The sequence below is a fragment of the Eleginops maclovinus genome, chromosome 21 (genome assembly GCF_036324505.1).
Source record: "Eleginops maclovinus isolate JMC-PN-2008 ecotype Puerto Natales chromosome 21, JC_Emac_rtc_rv5, whole genome shotgun sequence".
NCBI lineage: Eukaryota > Metazoa > Chordata > Actinopteri > Perciformes > Eleginopidae > Eleginops > Eleginops maclovinus.
In genome coordinates, this window is record NC_086369.1 from 142,062 (window position 1) to 167,500 (window position 25,439).

The 25,439-nt window shown below is 45.3% G+C and overlaps 3 protein-coding genes and 1 long non-coding RNA gene across 6 annotated transcripts; 2 read left to right on the forward strand and 2 right to left on the reverse strand.

Annotated features, from left to right (window-relative positions):
• The first annotated feature begins 39 nt into the window (after positions 1–39).
• On the forward strand, positions 40–4,345 carry hus1 (HUS1 checkpoint clamp component). Of its 2 annotated transcripts, none has more exons than XM_063912520.1 (8): positions 40–231; positions 2,393–2,520; positions 2,598–2,774; positions 2,902–3,009; positions 3,141–3,215; positions 3,301–3,400; positions 3,494–3,628; positions 3,746–4,345. In XM_063912520.1, the coding sequence occupies exons 1-8, from the start codon at positions 180–182 to the stop codon at positions 3,826–3,828; spliced, it is 858 nt and encodes a 285-aa protein (XP_063768590.1). In that variant the 5' UTR covers positions 40–179; the 3' UTR covers positions 3,829–4,345. The 2 variants fall into 2 exon arrangements, with proteins under 2 accessions (XP_063768590.1, XP_063768591.1); XM_063912521.1 differs by lacking the exon at positions 40–231 and adding an exon at positions 456–619.
• Positions 4,346–5,246: 901 nt separating this feature from the next.
• Positions 5,247–11,456, reverse strand: cavin4b (caveolae associated protein 4b). The gene is made up of 2 exons (XM_063912519.1): positions 10,989–11,456; positions 5,247–6,731 (listed from the first exon to the last, which is right to left on the reverse strand). Exons 1-2 carry the CDS (start codon positions 11,343–11,345, stop codon positions 6,216–6,218), a joined length of 873 nt encoding a protein of 290 aa, XP_063768589.1. The 5' UTR covers positions 11,346–11,456; the 3' UTR covers positions 5,247–6,215.
• A 4,085-nt stretch (positions 11,457–15,541) lies between these two features.
• Positions 15,542–25,181, reverse strand: LOC134883967 (tomoregulin-1-like). Of its 2 annotated transcripts, XR_010168362.1 has the most exons (11): positions 24,571–25,181; positions 20,889–20,998; positions 20,578–20,707; positions 19,507–19,533; positions 19,310–19,400; positions 18,954–19,102; positions 18,129–18,176; positions 17,913–18,033; positions 17,207–17,368; positions 16,534–16,684; positions 15,542–16,426 (listed from the first exon to the last, which is right to left on the reverse strand). XR_010168362.1 is itself a non-coding variant. In XM_063912518.1 (10 exons), exons 1-10 carry the CDS (start codon positions 24,686–24,688, stop codon positions 16,600–16,602), a joined length of 1,041 nt encoding a protein of 346 aa, XP_063768588.1. In that variant the 5' UTR covers positions 24,689–25,181; the 3' UTR covers positions 15,544–16,599. The 2 variants fall into 2 exon arrangements, 1 of the variants encoding a protein (XP_063768588.1); XM_063912518.1 differs by having other exon boundaries at positions 15,544–16,684.
• LOC134883971 (uncharacterized) lies at positions 19,360–22,311 on the forward strand. Its single transcript, XR_010168363.1, has 2 exons — positions 19,360–19,758; positions 20,105–22,311. It is a non-coding gene; the product is annotated as an uncharacterized LOC134883971 (long non-coding RNA).
• Positions 25,182–25,439: the final 258 nt, after the last annotated feature.

The window sequence follows — 25,439 nt, forward strand, 5'->3', positions numbered from 1 at the left end:
TTGTTTAATTTAAAATTGGCTTAAAGGTTCCGGAACTGTTCGTGCTGCTGGATGTTTCCCGTCGGACCGCAAACACGGAAGGACAAAACCATGCGGGTCGCTTCAAAGTAAAAACTTCTCCTTAAACTGAAACGGATTAAAAACACATTTTCTGACATCAGTAACTGCTTTAAATAAAGATGAAGTTCAGGGGGAAGATTATGGACGTGGCCTGTCTGAACCATTTCACCCGTAAGTAGCTGTATCTGCTTTAACGGAAGATATCTTTATGTGAAGTCTGGAGCTAACATGCTAATAATGCTAATAATAATAATAATAATAATAATAACTTATATAGCGCCTTTCATGGTACCTAAGGTCGCTTTACAGATAGGGAGGGGAAAAGGGGAGTGGGGGTAAGGGATCAAAGGACTTTGAACATGGGCAGGGATTGGGCAGAGCGGACGTGGAGTGGTAGACTGTTCCAGAGTGTGGGAGCGTTGGCAGAGAAGGCCCTGTCCCCAAAAGTTCGCAATCTGGTGCGGGGAGTGGCCAGCAGGTCCTTGTCGGAGGCCCTGCTGGAACGTGACTGAGTGTAAGGGTGGAGGAGATCTGTGAGAGTCCACGGAGAGATTTGTAGGTGAGCAGGAGGATCTTGTAGGGGATGCATGACTTGACTGGTAACCAGTGGACCTGTTGGAGGATGGGAGAGATATGCTGCCAGGGCTTTGTGTGGGTTAGAACCCTGGCAGCTGAGTTCTGGACGTACTGGAGTCTGCTAAGGGCCTTAGTGGGCAGTCCAGACAGGACACTGTTGCAGTAGTCCAGTCCAGGTGATGAAGGCATGGATGAGTGTCTCTGTGACTGAAGGCCGGAGTCGTGAGATGTTTCTGAGGTGGTAGAAGGCAGACTTGGTGATGTTGTTGATGTGGGACCAGAAGGAGAGAGTGGAGTCCAGGATGACCCCCCGGTTGCGCACCTCAGGAGATGAGGAAATGGAGCAGCCGTCCACAACCAGTGCCAGGTCACCAACTTTCCTGAGCAGTGGTGCAGGGGCCACCACCATGAGCTCTGTCTTATTGCTGTTTAGTTTGAGTAGGTTTGTGGTCATCCATGATTTGAGTTCCTGCAGGCAGTTGGAAGTTGTGTGGGTGGGAGCTGGGAGGAGGGGTTTGTGCTGATATAGAGTTGGGTATCATCGGCGTAGCAGTGGAAGTTGAGTCCATGTTTACGGATGATATGACCTAGCGGTAGCATGTAAATAGTGAACAGCAGAGGACCTAGCACAGAGCCCTGGGGCACGCCATGGTTGACGGGAGCTGTATGAGAGTTGGAGCCATTTAGGGTGATGAATTGTTTCCGGTCTGTGAGATAGGACTGGAACCAGGACAGTGCAGAACCACTGAGCCCGATGAGCTCAGAGAGGCGGTGGAGAAGAATGGTGTGGGAGTCTGTATCAAAAGCTGCAGAAAGGCCAAGGAGGATGAGGATGGAGATGACGCCATTGTCGGCAGCAAGCAGAAGGTCATTAGTGATTTTGATGAGGGCGATCTCAGTGCTATGGTGGGTTCTAAAACCAGATTGGAGGGGTTCGAAGAGCTCATGGTGGGACAGGTGATGTTGAAGCTGTGCAGCCACTGCTCTTTCCAAGATCTTGCTGAGGAAAGGGAGGTTGGAGATTGGACGGTAGTTGTTGGGGTCGTCTGGGTCAGAGCCTGGCTTTTTGAGAGCGGGGATGACTGCTGCCATTTTAAAGCTTGATGGTACCACACCAGAGGCAAGAGAAGCATGTATGATGTTTTCCACTGGATGGCAGAGGATGGGAAGACAGGTCTTTACCAGAGTCGTGGGCATTTGGTCAAGACTGCTGGTTGAAGACTTGGCTGAGGTGACCAGTTTTTTGACTTGGTCGGCATCCAGTGGAGAGAAGGTGGACAGGCAGCACTGAACAGATGCTAACCGTCAGTTTTCTTTTACTATCTAATAAACTTAGTTCATAATATCCTGTATATGCCAAAGGTTTTAAGCCCTATGTTGTGGAGGTAAATAAGGTTTTTGGAGTGTCACCTTATTTTAAGGAACACTGCAAATTAATGCCAATAAATTTCAGTTTAATGCATTATTTGGAACATTCTGTTTTCCATTTGTCATATATTACAGTTATCTTATATTAAGCCTTTTATGAACTAAAAATAAAATACAAGAGATGTAAAGAACCCTGGGAATATTTAATATTTAAGTAAATGAATATTCAGTCACTTTAATTTGTCCAGAAAACCTGCTTCTTGATGGTACAAACCCGCACTTTGTTGAAGATTTAATGGATTTCTGTTGCTAATTTGTATGCTATTATATAACAGCTGAGTCAGTGGTAGTATTCGTGTTTCTGTGAGTAACTCCTCTTCCTCCTCAGGAGTGATCACTACCATCTCTAAGCTGACGAAGATGTGCGTCCTTCGCCTGACTCCAGATAACCTCTTCTTCGTCCTGTCGGGGAAGGTGGCCAACGGCGGCGTCAGCATGTGGTGTGAGCTGTCTCAGGTAACAGAGCTGAATTATTACTGATACCTCGGTGTCATCTGTCATTTAGGGTGAATTATAACACTTTATTCCTGCAGGAGAACTTCTTCGACGAGTTCCAGATGGAGGGCGTCTCCCCGGAGGATAACGAGATCTGCCTGGAGGTGACGCCGGAGAATCTGTCCCGCGCTCTGAAGACGGTGCAGAACGCTAAAGCTGTCAAATTGAAGCTGACCAAGAAACACTGTCCCTGCCTCACCATTGCTGCAGAGCTGGTGAGGATCCAGATCAACACGTGATACAGAACAGTGTTAGTTTCATGCCTGTCCAAGGGTCTAATACTGTACTACTTTGAGTAAATGATCAGAGATATGAAGTCTGTGTCTGTGTTGTTCCCGTCAGCCGACCCTGTCCAGCGTCAGTCGGATCGTGACTCACGACGTCCCAGTGGACGTGATCCCTCGGAGACTCTGGCACGAGTTCAAAGAGCCCAGCATGCCCGACTTCGACGTGAGACAACTCTCCACAAATTAAAACACCTGTCAGAATATTACTACCATCTGTTTGTACTCCTCTAGCTCCTTAAGGGGGGCACATTTCTCTTTCATACTAAGTCTTGTTGTTTGTCTTCTCTCCTGCAGGTGAGTATCTACCTTCCTCCTCTGAAGACGATGAAGAACGTGGTGGACCGGATGAAGAACCTCTCCAACTTCCTGGTAAAATTAAATACCCCAACCTTCTCTCTTCTTAGGGTTTGGAAACATTTAGTTCAAATAAATAAAAGTGTGTGTGTGTGTGTAGGTGATGGAGGCAAACCTGAACGGAGAGATGAACCTGAAGATCGACACTGATCTGGTTTCTGTCACCACGCACTTCAAGGACCTGGGGAATCCTCCCTGGGGTGAAACCTCTAAATCACACCTCCTGTATTTCTAGAATTTCAGTGTTTCCAGGTTTTATTTCAGGACGACTTGTCTTCTTCTCGCTCCTCCAGGTGACGAAGCCTCCCAGGACAGGGGTCCGTCTCAGATCCGAGACCCCGATGCCATGGCTCAGACCCGGGTGGACATCAGGAAGCTGCAGCAGTTCCTCATGGGGCAGCAGGTCAACCCCAGCAAGGCCATGTGCAGTGAGTCGACCTGCAGAGCTCCAGAGACAGTCCCTCCTGCAGGCCTGCAATACAGGCTTTAATACACATTTAATTTCAGGATTTAAATCTAAAGCCCTCTTCCTCTTGTCCCCGCAGACATCGTCCATGAGAGGGTGGTGCACCTGATCCTGCTGCATGAGGACGTATCCCTGCAGTACTTCATCCCCGCCGTGGCGTAGACGCTCTGCAGTAAACATCCTCTGCTCTCTGTGAAGCCGGGGAATGAACCTGTGTTACTCCAGGAGGGAAAAGCATCCCTAAAGACTCCCAACGTCCGGGGGTCTATTGGACGTTTAAAGAGACTGAGCTGGAAGAACAGATCCAGGACAGAGAAAGGACATGGCGGTAAATACATGCTTTATAGAGGAGGACTTTGTTTCAGAAGGAGATCAGATTGTTGCTGTTTCTTTCATATATTTTTTTACCACAGCACTTCTCCACAAACCTCCAGGTTGTTATTTCATTTATTTTTGTACTAAGTTTCCTGGAGCTAAATCCTCCAAAAATGTTCATTAAAAAACTATGTATGTCTTTTTTTGTTTTGTTAACATTGGGTAATTGTGCTGCATTCAAGCCCAGTGTGAATAATCTGAAAAACCAGTGGCACCACTGTAATGCAAGTATTAAAAGGGGATAAACATGGAAGCACTTTCTGTAAATGCCACGCATTTAAATTAAAAATGTACATTTAAATAATTGTTGGGCTTTTATCTGTTTATAATTAAGAGTTTTATTTGTCCTTCTACAGGAGGAAAGTACATTTACTCAATTACTGTTTTTAATTATTGCTTTATGAATGAAGTTATTTTCGTATTTCCATTTAAACTGTATTTCCACTGGGCGGTGGTGGCGAAGTCCATAGGGGCTTGGCCTGGGAACTGGAAGGTCACCAGTTCAAGTCCCCTGAATGACCAAGTGCCACCGTGGTGTCCCCCAAATGTTACCGGTATTACCGAGTGTCCACCAGAGGGCGCTGACAGGTTCAAAACTGAGGGAAATCCTTCAAAAGTCTTTATGCATTAAATCTTAAAATAACGCCTTAATTGTTATTTAAAAATAAGCCTCAGAAATGCATTGTAATTCATCGAAATAATACATATATTTTTCTGTATTTTTTAATAGTAAAACATCACATAAGTGCAAAAAGCAGAACCAGCTAAAATGTGGCATCAAAATGACTTAAATAGAATCGATAGAGTCGGGAGGATGAAACCCTCTTTATTAGTCACATGCACACAGCAGAGCACACACAGTGAAATTAGTCCTCTGCATTTAACCCATCCTAGTACTAGGAGCAGTGGGCAGCTATCGTGCAGCGCCCGGGGAGCAATGGGGAGGGGGGGATTGGAGGTGTCCGGTGCCTTGCTCAAGGGCACCACAGCAGGGCCTAGGAGGTGAACTGGGACCTCTCCAAGTAGCAGTCCATGTAACTTTCCTTAAGCTTTAGAAACCCTGTAAAAACACCCAAACACTATAATTCAGAGTCACTAATCACTATAGCAGTTTCCTGCTTATTCTCATTATTAATTGGATATTTAAGTTGGAGAAAATAAATCTAAACTAACTTTGATGTAATGGATAAAAAAGCAGACTTGACTTTGGTTACAGAAATGACTCAAGGGAACTTTATTTTGACAGTCAAACACACCTGCTTTATAATATATCTCTACAGCCATGCAATCACTCGCTAACACAACCCTAACACACCAACAAATCTGTAAGGTTTTCATACAGAACAAGTCAGGCAGAAAAACTGATTTATTTCCAGCTTTCTTGTGTTTTTATACCCTGCTCTAAAACTAATGATTCCTTCAAAATAAAAGACAGAACAAATAATTCACAATAATCATTTTAACAGACAATTCTGAAGACATGTGGATGTCTGTATTCAACAAAAATAAAAGCACTGTGAGTTCTTCTGTTCAGAGAAATTGAATTTGCTTCAAAATGAAATAGGAATTCTGATCTGTATTAGTCTGTTCTCCCACATGTGTAACTATATCAGTCTACAACTTTATACAATACTCATTTTAAATACTATTAGAGGATGCTTATTAACCAATAGTTTAAACCTGGACTTCCATCCTTTTTATTGAACTAAGGACACAGATTGTAAAACAGTCAGAAGAGTGGATGTTCTCACAAATAGAGAGGTGCTGCTTTCTTATTTTGAATATCTTCTTAAGTGAATATTTATGTTCTGTTTATCTGGTCAGAGCTCTGGTGGAGGTCTCCACAGGTCCAGGTCTTTATGCATCAGCCTCTTGTACCAACAGCCTCTCCCCTTGAACACTTAACTCCCCTTCTTTAAGGTCAATTACACCTCCAATATCTCCCCCACCCCGTGAGCAGAACCACCACACATACCAGGAGCCGTCACAGTGTAACCCCCCGACATGCTAACAGGTGAAGCGGCAGGAAAAGTTCCGGTGAAAAACAAGAATAACTATATATAAATCTGCTGATTTCCAGTCCAGACCCTCTGGGTGTCAGGTGTGATCCGGTTCCTCCTAACAGAGTCCCTCTGCTGTCAGAACGTGGTCTCAGTGGTCCAAAGAAGCCGGGTCTACGACAGCTGCTTCATGTCGTACATCGGCACCTCCTCCTCCGCCGCCTCCTCCTCGGCCTCCTTGGCGGCGTCCGGGCTCCCCTTCCTTCCCTTGGGCGGCGGGATGGGGGCCGCCCCCTCGCCGGCTCCCTCGGCGCCCTCCTGGCCCTCGGCCACCGTCCGCTCCTTCTTCAGTTTGGCCGGGACGCTCTTGCTGATGGTCTCCTTCAGCCGCTCCCCGGACTGCCGGATCTTCTCGCGCCGCTCGGCCGTCACAATGCGCTCCCCGAACTTGTTGACCTTGCTCCCCAGGTTTTCGCGGGTCTTGCTCATGTTGGCTTTGAAGCTCTCGATGCGGGTCAGACCGGACTTCTTGACCCGCGCCGCCGAGGACTCGGCCTCCTCCACCACCATGTACTCCTCGTCCGACTCCGGGGGGAGGTCGAACTTATCCGGCTCCACTTCGGCACTGGCGGCACCGGCGGGTTCTGCCGGTTCGCTGCCCGGCGCCACAGTCTTCACTTCCTGTTCGCCCTGAGGGGGGGGGGACAGAACCGTTGTTATTAACAGGAAACACAACCGGGTACTCAGGTTTTATATTACGAATATTAAGCTTTGTAATCTTTATTTATTCTCCACTTTTTAAACAAATATTTAGACTATTTCATTTTTTATTCTAGACATTACAACTAGGTGACTCCAAGTATCCCTTCAGTCAAAGTCACTCTGCCTCTGAAGTTTGAAGCAGTTAGAGAACTGTGTATAGGCTAACTGCGATGCTAGTCGCCGTGCTAACTCTGCAGGAAAGAAAAGCAGAGTTTTAATGTGCGGTAGATATTTAGAAACGTTCTGGTTGTTCTTCCTGCTCAGATAGTTGAATTGTTCAGGTTTAATTCTGTCTGTCGTTCAAGTGTGTCATGCAGTCCTGATCCCACTCCATAAATACCCCCCAGCTGTCTCTGCAGCTCAGCGCCGCAGTAAGCTAAACTTATCAGCGGTGTAAAACTGGATCGCTTTCAGGCCACGTCATGCATTAGAGATGGATTTCATGATTCTTTTCCGGGATTCAAGGTAAAGAAGAATCGTTCAGAATCGTTCATTCGCGTTTCCGGTACAACGTCATTCAGCGGGGAATCATGGAATGCACGGTTCTCAGCTCCTCGTTTGCAAACGATCGTGGAAACAGTCAACACAACACCGTAATTCAAGGCAAATACATAGCTGCAACTTCATGGTTATGCGTACTTTTAGACAACACACCAGTTGCTAATGTGTACATTTACCTTGACATTTATTGAATGTAAATAGAGTAGACTACGGCTAGATCAGCTGATTTATTGTCTTACTTTTTTTGTTCTCTCTCAGCAAGGGCTACTAAAGAAATAACGACTCAATATGCCGACAAACATGTTTAAAGCTTGGCAGAAAGATTATGGTGATGAAAAGGTTTCAAGAACGACTTGAGAGGAATAAACGAGAAGCATTCCTGTCTCTCATTGGCTCAAATTCCACGAGGGTGTCCTAGACTCAACAGACAACACATACGATTGGCACAGCGACTAGTCTGTGGGAGAACGAACAAACGAACGTACGAGAGGAAGGTGAAAGGTTTCAAAGAGTCGTTCGTTCGAACTGATTCGTTCGCGAACGACCCATCTCTATCATGCATCACGTCTGCAGAATCACGTTACTCTGAGAGCTGTCCTGCGGACGTCATGGAGGGAACAGTCAGGAAAACCTGCTTATTTAATGTTTCAGCTCCGAAAACCATCCGCTAAAGCCCATTCAAGCTAACTCCGGTTACAAGCACCCAGTTTAAACCAGTGCTTCTGATGTTCAGCAGATTTAAGGAGCAGTTTTCCACGTGTATAACGGAATGTGAGCTGCACAGAAGCACTCATCTACCATCTGTTACAGAAACACCCTGAGAGCAAAATGTAAAAAATACGAGGAATGTTCTGGGTTTTCTGCACGACAGAATCATACCTTAGAATGAGCGTTAATGCTGGGTATGTGAGGGCTCTGTAGCATGCTAACGGGAGCAGCATGATCTGTGATTACATGCATCATCGGCACTTTATGACACCTGATAGAGAGGCTGACATTTCCAGAGCTTTGGCCGAGAGCGTTTCTCTCATAGCTCCTCTGCACGGCAGGAAGCAGCGAGGGAACAACCACACCTTTATATTAACCAGAGTCTCTGTTGTCCAACCTGCACCTGTGCACTGTCTCTATCAGGTACCAGTAGGAGGTGCACAGATCACTGGATGAATCTACACTATAGGAGCTTCTCCATCCACGTATTTTAGATGCATTTTGAAGATTTGAATTAGAAATGCTCTCTGGAATTGTCTAAACTTCCTATTCTATGGGGAAAGGTGTCTTGTGTAAAGAGTGATGCACCTCAGATCAGTGCTCATGTGTGATGTGAATAAGGTGTGCATCTTAATACCCTGATGGAGCTGGTTTTAATGTTCTTTATACCCCCACAGAGCTCCGTTGAGCCTTGAACACCCTCCACTCCTTTTCTGTCTCAACCAGTTCCTCCACACTCCCAGTTCACCCTAACCCTTCTTCCGCCACCCTTCCTCTTCGTCCCATCTGCTACCTCACAGTTCATGCTTTATTTCTATGTTTCACATACAGAATATTCAGATCCTTTATCTGGATGTTCTACCAGTGACCTAAACTGATTCCCAGTTAGGTGAGTTAATGGGAGAGGCTTTAATGAAGGACATCTTGATGATGATGATGATGATGATGATGATGATGAAGTCCAGTCAGGCTTACTAATAGGTGTAACCCCATACAGGAAGTGAAGACCTCTCTGCACTGTGTGCAGGGTTATGGGTCAGAGGCCCTGACCCTGTGACCTCAGAGTCATGACCCCCCCAGTCTGACGGAGAGGATTTCCTCCAACAGTACCGGGTCAGAACTGATCAAACTGCAGCCTGTTAGCTGTGATTTATCCCCTGGTTGCTGCAGGGAGAGGCAGAGCTATATTAGGAGTGGCTGAGCGCCCCTCAGAATAACCCTCAGCTGCTCTGTCACTTACAGACCCTGCACGCTGCGGGGGTATCAGGGGGGTGCAAGCTGGGGTTATGAACCAGAAAGAGTTGTGTATCACAACGTAACCTCACCTTTATCCAACTGAAACCCCCAAGGTGCAGGTATCATCACCATACACGATGTTGAGCCGTCTGAATAATCTTTAGCCTCCACAAAGACTCCAGCAGAGCATGCATTAGCTCACTGGCATGCAGCAGCTGAGACCTGCAACCAGACCCTTTACGACGCATGACAGTGACTTTACATGCTCCACACCCACAGGTCTCCCATGCTCACATGCTCATTCGGAGCTAATCAGAGCTTTAGCATCTTAGCTTCCCAATGCTATCATGGTGAAATCATGCTAATCACTCAGAGATGGCTAGGACGTGCTATAGGTGTTTCTCGTCCTCCAGATACTGGACGTAAGGAGGCAGAGAATAGCACTCTAGATCCTCCTGAGCTGCACATAGAGAGCTGGGCTCTTGGGTTAGGGTTGCATGAATAGCAGAACCAGTAACAGCTTCCTAAAATAGGTTTGTCTCTCCTTTTGGTGGAGAAACTTGGTGTTTGTGTTGCATCAATATCTAATGTTTTTCATGCAATCTCAGCAGCATCTACGACCAGTCACATGACACCGGCCCTAACCCCAGTGAGACGCTGCAGAGGCTCCAAAATGCACCAATTAGAGCCGATTCAAGAGCAAGAAAAGCTCCTTTTGCACGAGTCAGGCTCAGAGACTCACACATTTTTAAACTTCAGGGTTATAATGAATGGAAGCCCTCTCTGAGCTCTGGGTGTAACCTTTCTGCATTCTGACGTTCATCCAGAGCTAAAATAACCGGAGCTCCCGCAGCTGCTCTACTCGAGGCCAGAGGTGCTATTTCAAACCAGAGTAAATGCTCTCTGACTCAAAGTGTTAGGAATAGATGAGAAGAACCCAGACTTTCCCTTATCATTGTTAATCTGTTTGCGTATTCTGACTCTTGAGTTTGTTTTTTAATGGGTTTCTGTCTCTTTATGTCTGCATTACAGGTGAAACCACCCTATGGATAAAATATGTATTTATTCCACAAATGCTGGTCCTTTTTAAAGCTTAATGTAGAAAAATCCTATTAAATCGTCCAAAATGACCAGAAATCAGCAGGAGAGATCACGGCAAATGTGATACCATCTAACAAACCATCACAACCAGTTCAGAGAAGCATGACCCAGACCCTCTAACGGGCTTCAGGTCTGGGGTTAGCTCTGTTGGAGGATGGAGGTCAGCGGTTCGCCTACTCTGCGGAAAACGTCTGCAGGTTATTTTAGACTGGTTTAACCAGCTGATCCACATCGTCTGTCTGCGGGGGCTTTCACCTCTTCAGTCCAATAGGAAAACCAGCAAGACCAGACCCTCTCACTGGTTTCACAGCTCTGTGGAGGTCTGGGTCTAGGTAAAGACTATAATCAGTTTAAGGTAGAATGTGATCGTCCTAGGGTCTCTTTCAGATCTGGGTCTGTGGGGGGATCTCAAATCTCCCCCCAGGTTTCTAACCTTTCTCCCGTTAGCTGGGGGGTTCCTCTCCTGTAGGGCCCCTGATGTAACATGTGATATGGGCTGCATGAATATACCTTAATTGATTAATTGAGAGACGTTGAATCACCTGAGCTATATAAAGACTTTGACCCTTATCTGTGCCAGACCTGAAGCTACAGGTGATCCTGGTTCCGGTTCTAGATAGACTGATCCCGGACCCTTACCTGGTAGATGACCACCCTGAACTTGTTCTTGGCTAGCAGGTCTCCCTGCGTGGCCTCCACCTTCTTCACCCGGAGGTTCTGGTTCTCCACCCGGACCCGCACGTCCTTCACGTGGCGGCTGACCTTGCGGGTCTTCTCCAGCAGCCGGTCCACAGTGGAGCTGGTGTTGGCGTGCTCGCTGGTGAGCTTCACCACGTCCGTCTGGATGCTCTTCACCGTGCTCTCCAGGTCCAGCTGGCGCTCCTCCATGCGCTGCTGGGTGCTCTGCACGCTGTCCATCAGCCCGGCCACCCGCTCCAGCAGCGCCATGATGCTGCCGGCATCGTCCCCCCCTGACGGGACTCCTTTATCTGTCATGGTGGGGGTTTGGTTCAGGGATCCAGGGAGGAAGGGGTGAGGAAGAGGAGAGACCCCGAGGAGATCACCTAGAGCTGGAGGTTCTGAGCAGAGGCTGCAGAGCGCTGAGGCACCGAGGGGAACAGAGGGAGGGTCAGAGCGCTGAGAGAACCAGACCCCCCCTCTCGGCTGGAGGCCCGAGGCTCCTCCCTGCTGCTGGGGAGGGGGGAGGCTATAAACAGAAACACTATGTTTAATCTGAACAATGCGGGGGGGGGGGGGGGGGGGGGGGGGGTCTGAAGGGACAGGAGATCTGATCCAACTCAAATAAAGGGGGGGGGGGGACAAAACCTGGTGGGTTTTAAGATGCAGAATTTGAGATCCTTTTTCAACTTGGCCCTAAGAAAGTCCCGCCTCCTTCCTGTCAATCAAAGAAAATGAGGTATATGACAGGAATGTGTGTGTTGATGGGGGGGGGGGGGGGTAAAGACAGACATGGATCCTGTGTTCTGATGCTATAAATACAGTGGTATGGGGGGGAGTGACTCCTGCACCTCTTTGGGAAATAGGTTTATTAAAAGAAATGGAGCCCCCCCCCACCCATCACCATCCATCCATCAGCGCCATCTTTTCACTTGTTCTGTGCTAATCCCCCCCGCCTCAGGTTTAGACCCTTCAGGACCCCCACTGAGGGGCTCGGGTTCAACAGGAAGTCTCTCCATCATGCTACACACTGGAGAGGGACAGTCCATATATGGGCACAGTGGGAAGAGCCTAGAGGAGCAGCGAGCACTGTGATTGGGTGAGAGAGCTTTCAGTCAGAGTGACACACCTTAAATCTAATCTGTGACGTGTTAATGTTCAGGAATTTCATCAGAAAGATAAATAATAATTAACAAAATGAATAAAATAAATAAAACAATCATTTAAAAAATTAAGAATAAAGGTAAATAGAACAATTTAAAAATAATTAATACCAATAAATTATATAAAACCTATTAAATAAATAAAACAACATAAATAAAGACAGATTTAAAGAGGATGTCACTGGTAAAATAATAATGTAAATTATATTAACATTAATAAAACAATATAAGTAAAGAATAAAATACCAATTTATAATAATTAATAGAAATTAATGATATAAAACATTTTAAATAAATAAAACAAGATCAAAATAAATAAATAAGAAAGATCAAAAGAGCATTAAGAGGGGGGTGTCGCTAATAAAACACTAATAGATAAATATAAAATCTTGAGGTTTTTCTAACCCTAACCCCTTTTTCCATCCCCCCCATAGCCCCTGACCTTGAGCTGTCCCTGTCAGACAGCTGATGATGCCAACAGAAGAGAGAGGGAGCGGAGGTGAGGAGGGATGAAGAATGAAGGGGTTTCCCCCCGTCTAAAACCCAGCAGCAGCTGCTGCCTCTGATGATGCTGCCATCACACCTATATTTACCCCCCTCCTCCCTGCAGACACTTGGTTTTCCCTCCTGCAGGACTCGGGGGGGCTTCAGGTTCAGTGTTGACAATCCTTCAGTTCAATGAAAGACATTTATTTTAAGAACCATTTCTAAAGGTTTATCGATGAATCCACTTTAGTTCAGGTTAATGGATCAAACAGTCAGCATGTAAGCCTGTAAGCATCACTATATCTCCTGATCCCTGAAGTGGTTCATCACATTTAAATATTTTGGTCAGTTAAGTGATGCTATTTTCTACATTTGTGTCACACATGGACTCAGACTGTCCAATGACAGTATGCCCCAGAAACCATGTGAGGGTAAGTTCAAAGAAATTGCATTATGATTTGAATCTGAAGTGGGATCTAAATGACACTCTGAGTTTCTGTTACAGATTCCTCTGAGTAACAGAAACTGCACCCCAGCTGCTGCAGGTTCACTTCACCGCTGTATTAATTAATGAGGGTTCATTAGTGACAGCAACAGGCCGGATGATGATTACATATAATATTTAAATGTTGACACCACTATATGATCGAACGGGGCTTGAATATTCTAATTTAAAACCTTTTTAATAAACAAAAGTGTAATTTATTATCCGTTTCATTATCATAACATCTGAAAGTATGGAAACCAGCAGGGAGGATTCTATTCAGAAAGATATACAGTGGGGCAAAATAGTATTTAGTCAGCCACCAATTGTGCAGGTTCTCCCATTTCAAAAGATGAGAGAGGCCTGTCATTTTTATCATAGGTAAACCTCAACTATGAGAGACAGAATGGGGGAAACAATCCAGGAAATCACATTGTAGGATTTTAATGAATTTATTTTCAAATGATTGTGGAAAATAAGTATTTGGTCAATAACAAAAGTTCATCTCAATACTTTGTTATATACCCTTTGTTGGCAATGACAGAGGTCAAACGTTTTCTGTAAGTCTTCACAAGGTTTTCACACTGTTGCTGGTATTTTGGCCCATTCCTCCGTGCAGATCTCCTCTAAAGCAGTGATGTTTTGGGGCTGTCGCTGGGCAACACGGACTTTCAACTCCCTCCAAAGACTTTCTATGGGGTTGAGATCTGGAGACTGGCTAGGCCACTCCAGGACCTTGAAATGCTTCTTACGAAGCCACTCCTTCGTTGCCCTGGCGGTGTGTTTGGGATCATTGTCATGCTGAAAGACCCAGCCACGCTTCATCTTCAGTGCCCTTGCTGATGGAAGGAGGTTTTCACTCAAAATCTCACGATACATGGCCCCATTCATTCTTTCCTTTACACGGATCAGTCGTCCTGGTCCCTTTGCAGAAGAACAGCCCCAAAGCATGATGTTTCCACCCCCATGCTTCACAGTAGGTATGGTGTTCTTTGGAGGCAACTCTGCATTCTTTCTCCTCCAAACACGACGAGTTGAGTTTTTACCAAAAAGTTCTATTTTGGTTTCATCTGACCATATGACATTCTCCCAATCCTCTTCTGGATCATCCAAATGCCCTCTAGCAAACTTCAGACGGGCCTGGACATGTACTGGCTTAAGCAGGGGGACACGTGTGGAACTGCAGGATTGAAGTCCCTGGCGGCGTAGTGTGTTACTGATGGTAGCCTCTGTTACTTTGGTCCCAGCTCTCTGCAGGTCATTCACTAGGGCCCCCCGTGTGGTTCTGGCATTTTTGCTCACCGTTCTTGTGATCATTTTGACCCCACGGGGTGAGATCTTGCGTGGAGCCCCAGATCGAGGGAGATTAGCAGTGGTCTTGTATGTCTTCCATTTTCTAATAATTGCTCCCACAGTTGATTTCTTCACACCAAGCTGCTTACCTATTGCACATTCAGTTTTCCCAGCCTGGTGCAGGTCTACAATTTAGTCTCTGGCCTCCTTTGACAGCTCTTTGGTCTTGGCCATAGTGGAGTTTGGAGTATGACTGTTTGAGGTTGTGGACAGGTGTCTTTTATACTGATAACCAGTTCAAAAAGGTGCCATACAGGTAACGAGTGGAGGACAGAGGAGCCTCTTAAAGAAGAAGTTACAGGTCTGTGAGAGCCAGAAATCTTGCTTGTTTGTAGGTGACCCAATACTTATTTTACCGAGGAATTTACAATGAATTCATTAAAATCCTACAATGTGATTTCCTGGATTGTTTCCCCCATTCTGTCTCTCATAGTTGAAGTGTACCTATGATGAAAATTACAGGCCTCTCATCTTTTTAAATGGGAGAACTTGCACAATTGGTGGCTGACTAAATACTATTTGGCCCCACTGTAGATAGATATTTATGTTATAGATTAACCAGCAGAATCCAACAATAATTCCTCATGGTAATATTTAAATTAACACCCAATTTTATTTGTACTGTTGTGTTTGTCACTAGTACTTAATATTAATCAATTTAACATTTTTAATATTCTCTAAGGTTTCTTATGAGGAAATAAAACCATCAAATAAAGTCAACAATTTAGGGCCAACTGAATAATGAACTGATAACTCCTTTGCATAATATCTTTTATTGGGAATATGTAATAAACTTAATTTGAAGGTGTAAATGTAATGGTATTTCCCACAATAATTATTGTAAAAAAGGGCAAATTAGCTAAAGCTTCAGCCTCAGTGTGTTGATTACTACACAAATGAACCAAAATAACCTTGAAATAGCTGAGAATCTTGTGTTGTCCAGCTTTAACGTCAAACTGTAATTTACATAATTTAACATTTTAATCAGAGTGAGGAAACAGACACGGTGTTGGAAACATCTTAATTTAATTCTACTTCCTCTACAGAACATTTCCTGACGTCACGGCTCATGCAGTACATCTAAACAGCTGGACCCCCCCCCCCCCCCCCACACCTCCGGTAAATCTGACCAAGATCCAGTGACTACCACAAACACACGGACACGACGTACCATCGTTACAAATGATATATAAAAACAGGCAGAAACTGACCAACTCAAACATTAAGTTATCACGGAACCACAGCGTGGGGATCCATTTCCGGAATGGAGCGTCTGGAATAAATCGACCTGTACACGTCTTCTGAGCGGTAGAAAAACAGCATTTTGGTTTTCAGGTGCGTCTCGTAACAAAAACATAAAATAAGGGTCTTATTTTACACCCTGTGAGACGCGGAACTACACCACAGAAACAGCAGAGATCAGTTTAAACCCTTACATTAAAGAACGTTATTCAGAGAAATGTAGCTTATCCGTGCATTATTTAGCATTGTAAAGGTTCATTCTGACTCTAAAGGCCTCAAAATGGTTGTGTTTTTTATTAAAATCCCCCACTGTAAAGGTAAATCACTAGTAAATACTAAATGTGTTTATAATATAGAGCATATTACTTGGTAAATCTATTTCCAATGTTCAGATTCTATATTTCTGACTAAAATCTGTAATTTAATGTATTAATTTTGATATCTGATTGTATCCAATCAGCTAGATTTAATTAGTATTCAGTTGCATTTCAGAATGAGTTATTTAGTCTTCATTTTGACCTACATTTCTTCCACTAGTCAGCCTTTTTCTGCATTCCTTCAAAATAAAAGCATGAAACAACCTGCGTCCCACAGGGTGAAACTGGACGGTCCAGAGATACAATCAGATAAATAAAGTTCCTGCCGGAGGATCCACAGTGTTTCCCGAAAACCTGCAGACAGCAATAACACAAATAAAAAAACACATGGAGAACTTTTCAAAATAAGGCCCCTTAAGGATTCAAAAATATTTTTAAAAAAGGGGAAAATTAAGAGGCACCAAAAAGTGGAGATATCAAAACAGCAGTCTGTGGTACGAAAGGCTCTGTAAAAACATGGGGAGGGGCTACATCATCCGGGAGGACGTCCCCGACGGGAAGTGGCCCAGGTGCTGCTTCTGCCGCCGGCCACGCTTCGACTTGTTACACCGCCTGCCACACGGGAAGCACACGTCAGAAACAGGGCGCTAAAGGACCCTTTCACACCGAAAACACAAATTAAAGCACCAAAAAAAGTGAAAAAATAGAAGTTATAGATGATTGAAGGTTGTCTTCTGATGGTGTATGCAGAGTTCAAGTCTTTAACACTGTTTTATTTTGAAATAATAACTGTGTTTTCTATGACAGGGTGTGAGCGCCCCCCGCTGGCAGAGGGGTGTAACGGACTGGAAACACTGGAATAATGAAGTGATTTCTACATCTAAAGGATTTCTGGTGGTTCTTTAATCTAATATTAAATACCGGGACATAGCCATGTGTTCTATAACTATAATGTTGATTTGTATAATATTTGTGACGTTTCTTCAATTATCAACTCTTAATCTGCTCTCTCCTCCCAGGTGAGTCCTGCAGCTCTCCTTCACCATACACCTGCAGCTCTCTCTACTGAACATCATGTTGTTGTTTACATGGCAATAAACATGCTAATTGTTGACCCTAAACACGTGTTGGTACCTGGTGAAGCACATGACGACGGCCACGATGACGGCGATCTGCACCGCCCCGATGATGGCGGCGATGAGGACGTAGTGCAGCTTCTGTCCGCTGGGCACCACGTACAGGATGTTGAAGTCCAGCAGCTGATCACACTGAGGCCCGCCGTACGCCGCCTCACACCTGCAGCACACACACACACACATTATTTACATGTTCTCCTACGGTACATTTTCTCAACACACCTATGACCACAAGAGCCGTTTGAATGAGGGGTTATATTCGGCTGTTATTCACGGTGTGCCACAGGGGGGCGCTGTCCTCTCATCTGCAGGGCACAGGTGTTCAAGGTGTGTGTGGTCACCTGGCTGAGGAAGGACCGAGAAGCTCTGAGGATTCTGAGGGTTACGTTGGAGGGCAGTCTACGGGAGGAGGGGGAGGAAAACCAACGGCCAGCGGACCTGACGCAGGAGCTACGATGCTAATGCTAAAGCACCGGCACCGGACCGGTCCGGACTATCAGTCAGAGAGGTACGTGCTCATCGTTTACTGGACATGTGACCCGTGCTCCAAGTGGGCCGATACTCTGATGGTCTTCAGTGTGTGTCATTCAATCTCGGCACGGTGTGTGTGTGTGTGTGTGTGTGTGTGTGTGTGTGTGTGTGTGTGTGTGTGTGTGTGTGTGTGTGTGTGTGTGTGTGTGTGTACTCTGAGGTGAGGCACGTACCTGCAGGTGGGCAGGTCGTGTCTCATCTCACACTCCCCATTCTCACAGAATTGGTTGTAGTCCTCGGGGCAGGGGCTGGGGGGGTCCTCGAAACCCTCGCCCTCACCTGGCTTTGACACACCTGGGTAAAAAGAAGAGAAGAAAAGAGGAATTAAAACTCTGCTTCCTGATTGGCTAATCCAGAATACGCTGTAACATCAGAGGGGGGGGGTTTACTGTAGACGTCTGGTTTGGTCTTCATGCTGTCGTCCTTCCTGCTCTTATCTGACACACAGAAGAGAGGGGGGGTTAGATAAGAGACAACAACAACAACAACAACAACAACAATAAAATATGAAGATCGTCCTTAAAATATGAACAGCTGGTCATTCATTCAGCTGAGATAATCCTGTGTGTGTGTGTGTGTGTGTGTGTATTGGGGTCAGGTCATCATCCATTTGATCCTCTTTGACCCCCTTTACTTCTTCTTCATCTCCTTCAGACTCCTCTTCATCTCCTTCAGACTCCTCTTCATCGCCTTCTCCTTCATCCCTTGTTTCCTCAACTAAACTTCCTTTCCTTCACTGTCTCCTTTTCTCATCCTCTCATTTCTATCCTCTCCTGCACCAGCTTTCCTTTTGTGATCTCCTTCCTGTCATTCCTTGTCTCCTCTTTCTACTCTTCGTCGTTTCCTCCCCTCTTTCCTTCTTCTCTCCTCATTTTCCTCCTCCTCCTCTGTTTCTTAACCTCTTCCCTTTCCTGTCGTTTCTTGTCTCTTTCTTTTATTCCTTTCTCTTCCCTCTACTCCTTCTTGTTTCTTCTTTTATTTTCCTTTCCTCCCTTCCTTCTGTCGTCCTCTTCCTCTCTTACCTTCCTTCCTTTCCTTGTTTCCTTTGCCTCTCTCTATTCCCTTCCTACTCTTCCTCCTCCTTGTCTTGATGTTATCTGACCTGATATCACCTTCATCATCTAGGTGTGTGTGTGTGTGTGTGTGTGTGTGTGTGTGTGTGTGTGTGTGTGTGTGTGTGTGTGTGTGTGTGTGTGTGTGTGTGTGTGTGTTACCTTGGCACCGGCCCACATGTTTGATGTCAATCTTCAGCTGCTTCAGACAGGAAGCCTCTCGGACGTGACACGGCGTGTCGTACGTGACGCCGTCGCCGCCGCACACCGGGTTATCGTTGTGACCGTTACACACGATGTTACACATGCAGCTGCAACACACACACACACACACACACACACACACACACACACACACACACACACACACACACACACACACACACACACACACACACACACACACACACACACACACACACACACACACACACACACACATTAGAATCGTCTCATTGGTGTTATTAGATCATTTAAAATGGGAGAGACTTTTATTTTGAAGGGCTGTCTTTACTCACAGCATGTCCTCAGAGTCCTCGTCACACTCGGCTCCAAATTTGCAGTTTCCACATTTGGAGACTTTCTTCCCGCGACCGGATCCCTCGTCATCTGTAGAAACACAGACGTCACTTTAACCCCGACTCCACCTTCTATAATAACTATAATAACCTTTAATATATTGAGTTATAAAGGGGAAAGCAGGAGCAGTTCTTACCTCCATCTCCAGATCCTGACGCTCCGTCTGACAGAGAAAACACCACGATTGATTTAGATTTGAATACAGGTGTAGAAAAGGCTCCACAGTTGTGTTGGTGTTCAGTGCTTTCAGTTGTTGGTTGTAGATGACGCGGTGAGGAGGGGCTAGCTCACGTGTTTTGTGTGACGTGGCACTAGGTCAGCCGGTGGCCATTACAAGTAGTTGCGGGAAGGTTTCGGCGTGCCGTGTGGTGTTAGTGTGTGAATGACGGTGAGTGTTGTGCACAGTACCGTTTATGTTGTTCCTTAGTAATTATTATTAAGGTGTTAAGCTGTAGTTCATGTGGATGAATGTTTGTGAGGTTACGTGTGAGATGTTTAGTGTTTACCGCTAACTTTTAGACCTATTGTTTCGCCAACCCGATTACCGGAAGTAGCATGTCTGTGGCGTGTCAGAATAAGAGCATCGGTTGCCTCTTGGCTGCAGACCGGATGTGGAATGGGTTCGACATTCTGTGAAAGGTTTTAGTAGTTTCGTGTTGTAAGGTTTGGCATTGTTATGTTTATGTATGCACAGTTGACTTTATATTCATGTATTGTGTTCATCTCTCTTGTAGGAAGACCACACACACACACAGACCATAAAGAGAAGGAATAAAGAAGGTCAAGCATCACCCCAGCTCCTCATTTCTGGACACTGGACCTTTGGCCTTAAGGTGTGTTCTGGCCGACACACCGGGGTGAACCTAGTGATAAACTAAAGAACTAGTGCCAACACTGAGCTACCTTTAACTCTCCACTACAACAGGTGAAGCACATTAAGATCTACTGAAGACATTTAGCCTGAAGTGGTTAAGATGCTCGGTCTGCTCCTCCAAAAACGCTCCTTTTAAAAGCCTTGAATCATCCTATATATAGTGCATCATGTTGGTTAAACTAGTTAAAGATAAGAGACTCTAATTGGGACATGTGTTCGTTGCAGCAGCAGTTAAATAAAGTGTTGCACATCATTAGAATCAAAGAGAGCAGAACACAGGGCTAAACTACAGCTCACACAGAGTAGAAGTACATATTAAGGATATATAAGTACCGTGGTAGCAGTTCCCCTCGGACAGGATGCTGATGTTCCTCTGCTTCTTGCAGGACGCTCTCCGGAGGAAGCACTCGTTCTGATACGTGTCTCCGTTAGAGCCGCACACAGGGATGTACTTCTTATTACACTGAGACACACAGGAAGTCCCATTCATTCATATATCAGGTTTAAACAGCTGTGATTGGTCAACCGCTCAGAGATGTCCCGCCCCCTAGCCTCTCAGGTACAATGTGTCGGAGCGCTAGAGTTCCGTAGTGATGTCACTGGTTTACAGTATGTGCTGTACTTTGTGTGTGTGTGTGACTTACGTGGAACTGGCACACACACTTGATGTCGGCTCCGTTCTCGCGGCAGCTTCCTCCGAAGCGACACGTCCCGGCATCACATACTCTGAGGTCGCTCTTCTTTTCGGACAGATCTGATGAACACACACACACACACACACACACACAAAGTCAATAAACCCACACACAGACACAGTGTGGGAAACACACACACACACACACACTAATATCCAGGGTAGTAATTTGCTGATCTGCTGGCAGCTGATTGGTCGTGGTTTCCTCAGGCTAGCCAATTAGAGCGGGTAATGACAGGGGTCGTGACCCCTGTTTCCCCTGTCATTAGCGAATACCTCAGTGTGCTGAGGCAGCGGGAACACGCACGCGCACGCACACACACACACACACATACACCCTGCTGCAGGGGTGGACACAATAACAGAAACACTGTGTTCCCAGGACCTTATAGTCACCATAGTGTTCTGATTTGGTGAAAGTCACACTTCCTGTCACAGTCCTAAAGGGTGTTGATTCCTCAAAGGAAATACAACACATTACTAACCACTAATACCACAGATTTAAACACCTGAACCCGACAGAAAGCCTCTCTCTGTGTTGCTATGGGTGCTACCCTCCCAGAGGACGGTGTGTTGCGTCAGCAGTGAGGGTCTGCAGGGACAGGTCTCTCTGAGGGGGGGTGTAGTGGGAAACCTCCGTCTACACCAGGGCTATTCAAATGGCGGCCCGCGGGCCACATGCGGCCCAGAGGCAACACCCGAGTGGCCCAGCCCGTGGTCCCACCAGAAAGGCAGAGTGAGAGCCGCATATTCAAAATAAATAAAACACATTTCGGGAGCCTTTAAAAATCCCTACAGTCGCAGTAATTTGGTCATAATGTTATGGCTGATCGGTGTATGTGGGATGTGTAACAAAGCCATGCCCCATCACACGTGCTCCCTCAGTGTGCAGTAGTAGACGTGTTCATGTGTTATTTACTGTTAGTTACTGTTATCACTTGTGTGGGTTATGCACTGACAGCTTTGAGAATCGATGGTTCCTTTTAATTCTGTTACATGCACTTTGTGATGTGCCTGGGTCATATATGACCACAGTATTTAGTTTTGTTTCAAAATGGATACTGGTGTTATTTGTAATACGTTGCACTATTTAATGTGAGGTACCTTGACCTGTTCCTGGGTAAGATGTGAGCACATGTTGTATTTTATTCCTAAAGGGAAACAAACGTTACTGCCAATGTGCACTACTTTGTTTGTCTTTGAGATGTTCCTCGGTCAGGTGTGACCAAAAGTGGAAAAAAGTGTTGCTACTGCCAAAGATTTTGCTTAGTTATAGCTTTTTTATTTTTGTATGTACTTTTGATGTTCCTGTGTTAGATGTGAGCACATTTAAGAAGGAAACAATGAATAAATATGACTTGTTTTTCAATGCATTCATTTGTGTTGTCTTAAAATGTGTTATTACCTGCTGCTTACTGGCTGCCCAGAATGTCTGGCCCAGCTCAATATCTTGGTTTGAAAATTTGGCCCAACTAAATTTGTAATTGAATAGCCCTGGTCTACACAATGAACATGACATGCTTCAGCCCTGAGTGAAGCCTGAGCATCACATGGAGCTGACAGAGAACCACAAGGCTCAAAAACTACAGCAGGGACTGGGGTTGGAAAGAGTAATCGGCTAAGAATCACACCAGGAGCTAAGACCACAAAAAGAGAAGCTAAAAGAAGCTAATGCTAGAAAGACAAGGATAACATTTGCATTAGCAACTAAATCAGGAGCTAAAGACTCAAAGATTTGGCAAAAGCTAATGTTAGCTGCTAATTCAGGAGCTAAAGAAGTAAGGAGTTAAAAGCTAACAGTGAAAAGTGAGGTGTGTGTCAGAGTACATGGGATGTATTGGATAGTCTATAATGTGGTATTGAAGGTATTATGTTTGTGACCTCTCTAATGAAGCGCCTGCAGACAGAGATGTGAACTAGATCACAGGATCCTGAGTCTGAGCTGAGTTTCCTCTCTCTATCCTCTATATGGTAAAGATATATAGCATCCCTTGTGCTGTAGTACACTCTGCATGCGCTGTCATCTATCATACATTAGAGTCTGCTCCTCAGCGGACTGATCAGTAATCTGCACTGAGGACTTTAAGGAAGGCTGCAGATTAGACTGAAATAAAGGAGAGTTTCATCAGAGTGGAGACCATGCTCCTTAAGCTGTCAACGCTTCAGAGTCAGTGAAGCAAACACGACAAAGCTCTCGCTCCGATGGCTTCATTACCTCCTCTAACCTACATCTGATCACTTCCTCCCTGCAGATTCACCGCAGTCTCTAGATGTTTCCTTAAGATTTACATTTATGTGACTTTTCTATTGTAATGTAAACACCACTGCAGCTTCTGTTCGTGGATTATCTAACTGTCTTTAGCTCCTTAACTTATATTATTCCTTTTCCTGTTGGCTTTGCACTTTAAGGTCTTTAAACTGTGAGAACATGTCTAGTTTGGGAAGATATTCACTTGAATACGATATAGAACGCAGAATAGCAGCAGATATCCAGATTAGAGACGCAGGAAACAGCATGTTTTATCTCTTTTAAATGATCTTTAGCTGTCTTATGACAGGTGTCTGTGCCTCTAAAGTTTTATGATGAGACTTTGGATCTCCTGAAAATAGATCTCCCAAAGACTTCATCTTTTAGATCCTGGAAATAAACATTATACAGCTTTCAGACAGTCTTCCTGATTAGCATGAGCTATTTTAAAGCCTGGTTCTGGATTTAGATCTGTCCGTTAGCTGCAGAAGTATAAATAAAACTACCTGACAGAAAATCAGCAGCTTTATGTGGGGCTATTTTCAGTGGCGGATGAATCTCCAGAAGTAGTATCAAATCAGACTTTAAAAAGACCCTCATTTGAAAACCTTTTGAAGCGTGTTCCAAAGGTGTTTGTTTAGTTCCGGAACATGATGACATCACTACGGAACACTCGCGCTCCAACACACTGTGCATGATAAGCTAAGGGGCGGGACATCTCCAAGCTGGTTGACCAATCACAACAGAGCCAACCAGCTAACCAATCAGAGCAGACTGGGCTCTGATTTCAGACAGAGGGTGAAAAGAGGTGCTGCAGCACAGGCAGTCTGAGAGGCATAAAGAGACACTACATACTGATGTGTAATAACTGTTCTACTTTAGTTTACTTAAAGGAGGTTCTACACACACACACACACACACACACACACACACACACACACACACACACACACACACACACACACACTCTAATACACACAGGGTACTCCCTCATTAAACCTCGCCCTGTTTCTCCACCCTGTAATTAACCCTAAAATAGAGTAAAGTGAGGAGTGGTCACACACACACACACACACACACACACACACACACACACACACACACACACACACACACACACAGTAATTGATGTGATTTGTCTGTTATTGATTCAATGAACGCCAGAATATATTTTTCATACAGAAATATCGAGCAGTTGATCAGTAATGGGATTTTCAAAATAAAGGATCTTGATAAAGAATTCAGGTAGCAGGTAGGAGCCTCCATCATATACCCTAACATCCCATGATAGATTATTCTGATTTGACAGACAGAAATCTGTCACCCCTGAAGTGACCGGTGCTGCGTTCAGGTACAAATCGGAACTGGTTGTTTTCTGTCTCACCTGGGCAGTCGGAGGCCTTCCCCGGGCCGCAGTCTGCACCTCCGCTGCGGGGGTAGGAGCTCCGTGAGGAAGGGAGGAGCAGCAGCAGCAGGCATCCAGAGAGCCAGGCTGGGGCCATGATGCTGGGGTGGGGGAGGAATAAAAGGGGGAGATAGAGGTATAGAAGATGCTGTAAAAAGAGGATGTTCTCTGGACGAGTGCTCCGAAAAAGATGCAGAAAAGGATCAATCAAGGGGCTTTAAATCCTGATGGTCCCCATGTGGGGGGGTCTCCAGGAGAGGGGCTTCATGCTGAAAGATAAGCCTGCAAAACAAGATGAGGAGCTGCTAACTGAAGCCCAGGATAACAAAGCCGAAGCAGGGCCTGGGGCTGCACAGCGACCCCCACACCTCCGGCTCCAAACCCCCTAACACAGGCTCTCACAGCCCGGGCTGCATCACCCTCAGCCCTGCAGAACAGAGCTCCAACCGCCGGGGAGAGATTAAAAAGATCCAGGTAAAGGTTCCACACAGCGGGGATCCTGCTGTAGTCAATCCGGAGAGGAGCGACTGTTCTCCCGGGAGGATTCACGGTCTGTCGGTGGGTCGGACCGGGACTTTTTTTTTTTTGTCCTCCTGTTCTCTCACTGAATCAAATCAACAAAGGCTCAGAGCACGTGACCTGCACGAGACCACTCCCACACACACAGGGGCGAGGGGGATACATATATATGTCTAATAAAAAAGAAAATAACTTTGACCATTAAAACAATAATAATGAACGAAGTGAAACCTAAAAACTAGTATTAAAGGTATGCAAAATAAAATAAATATTACATTAAAATCATATTTTTGCAATTAATTAAGAACCCAGATCACACTTAAGGAATT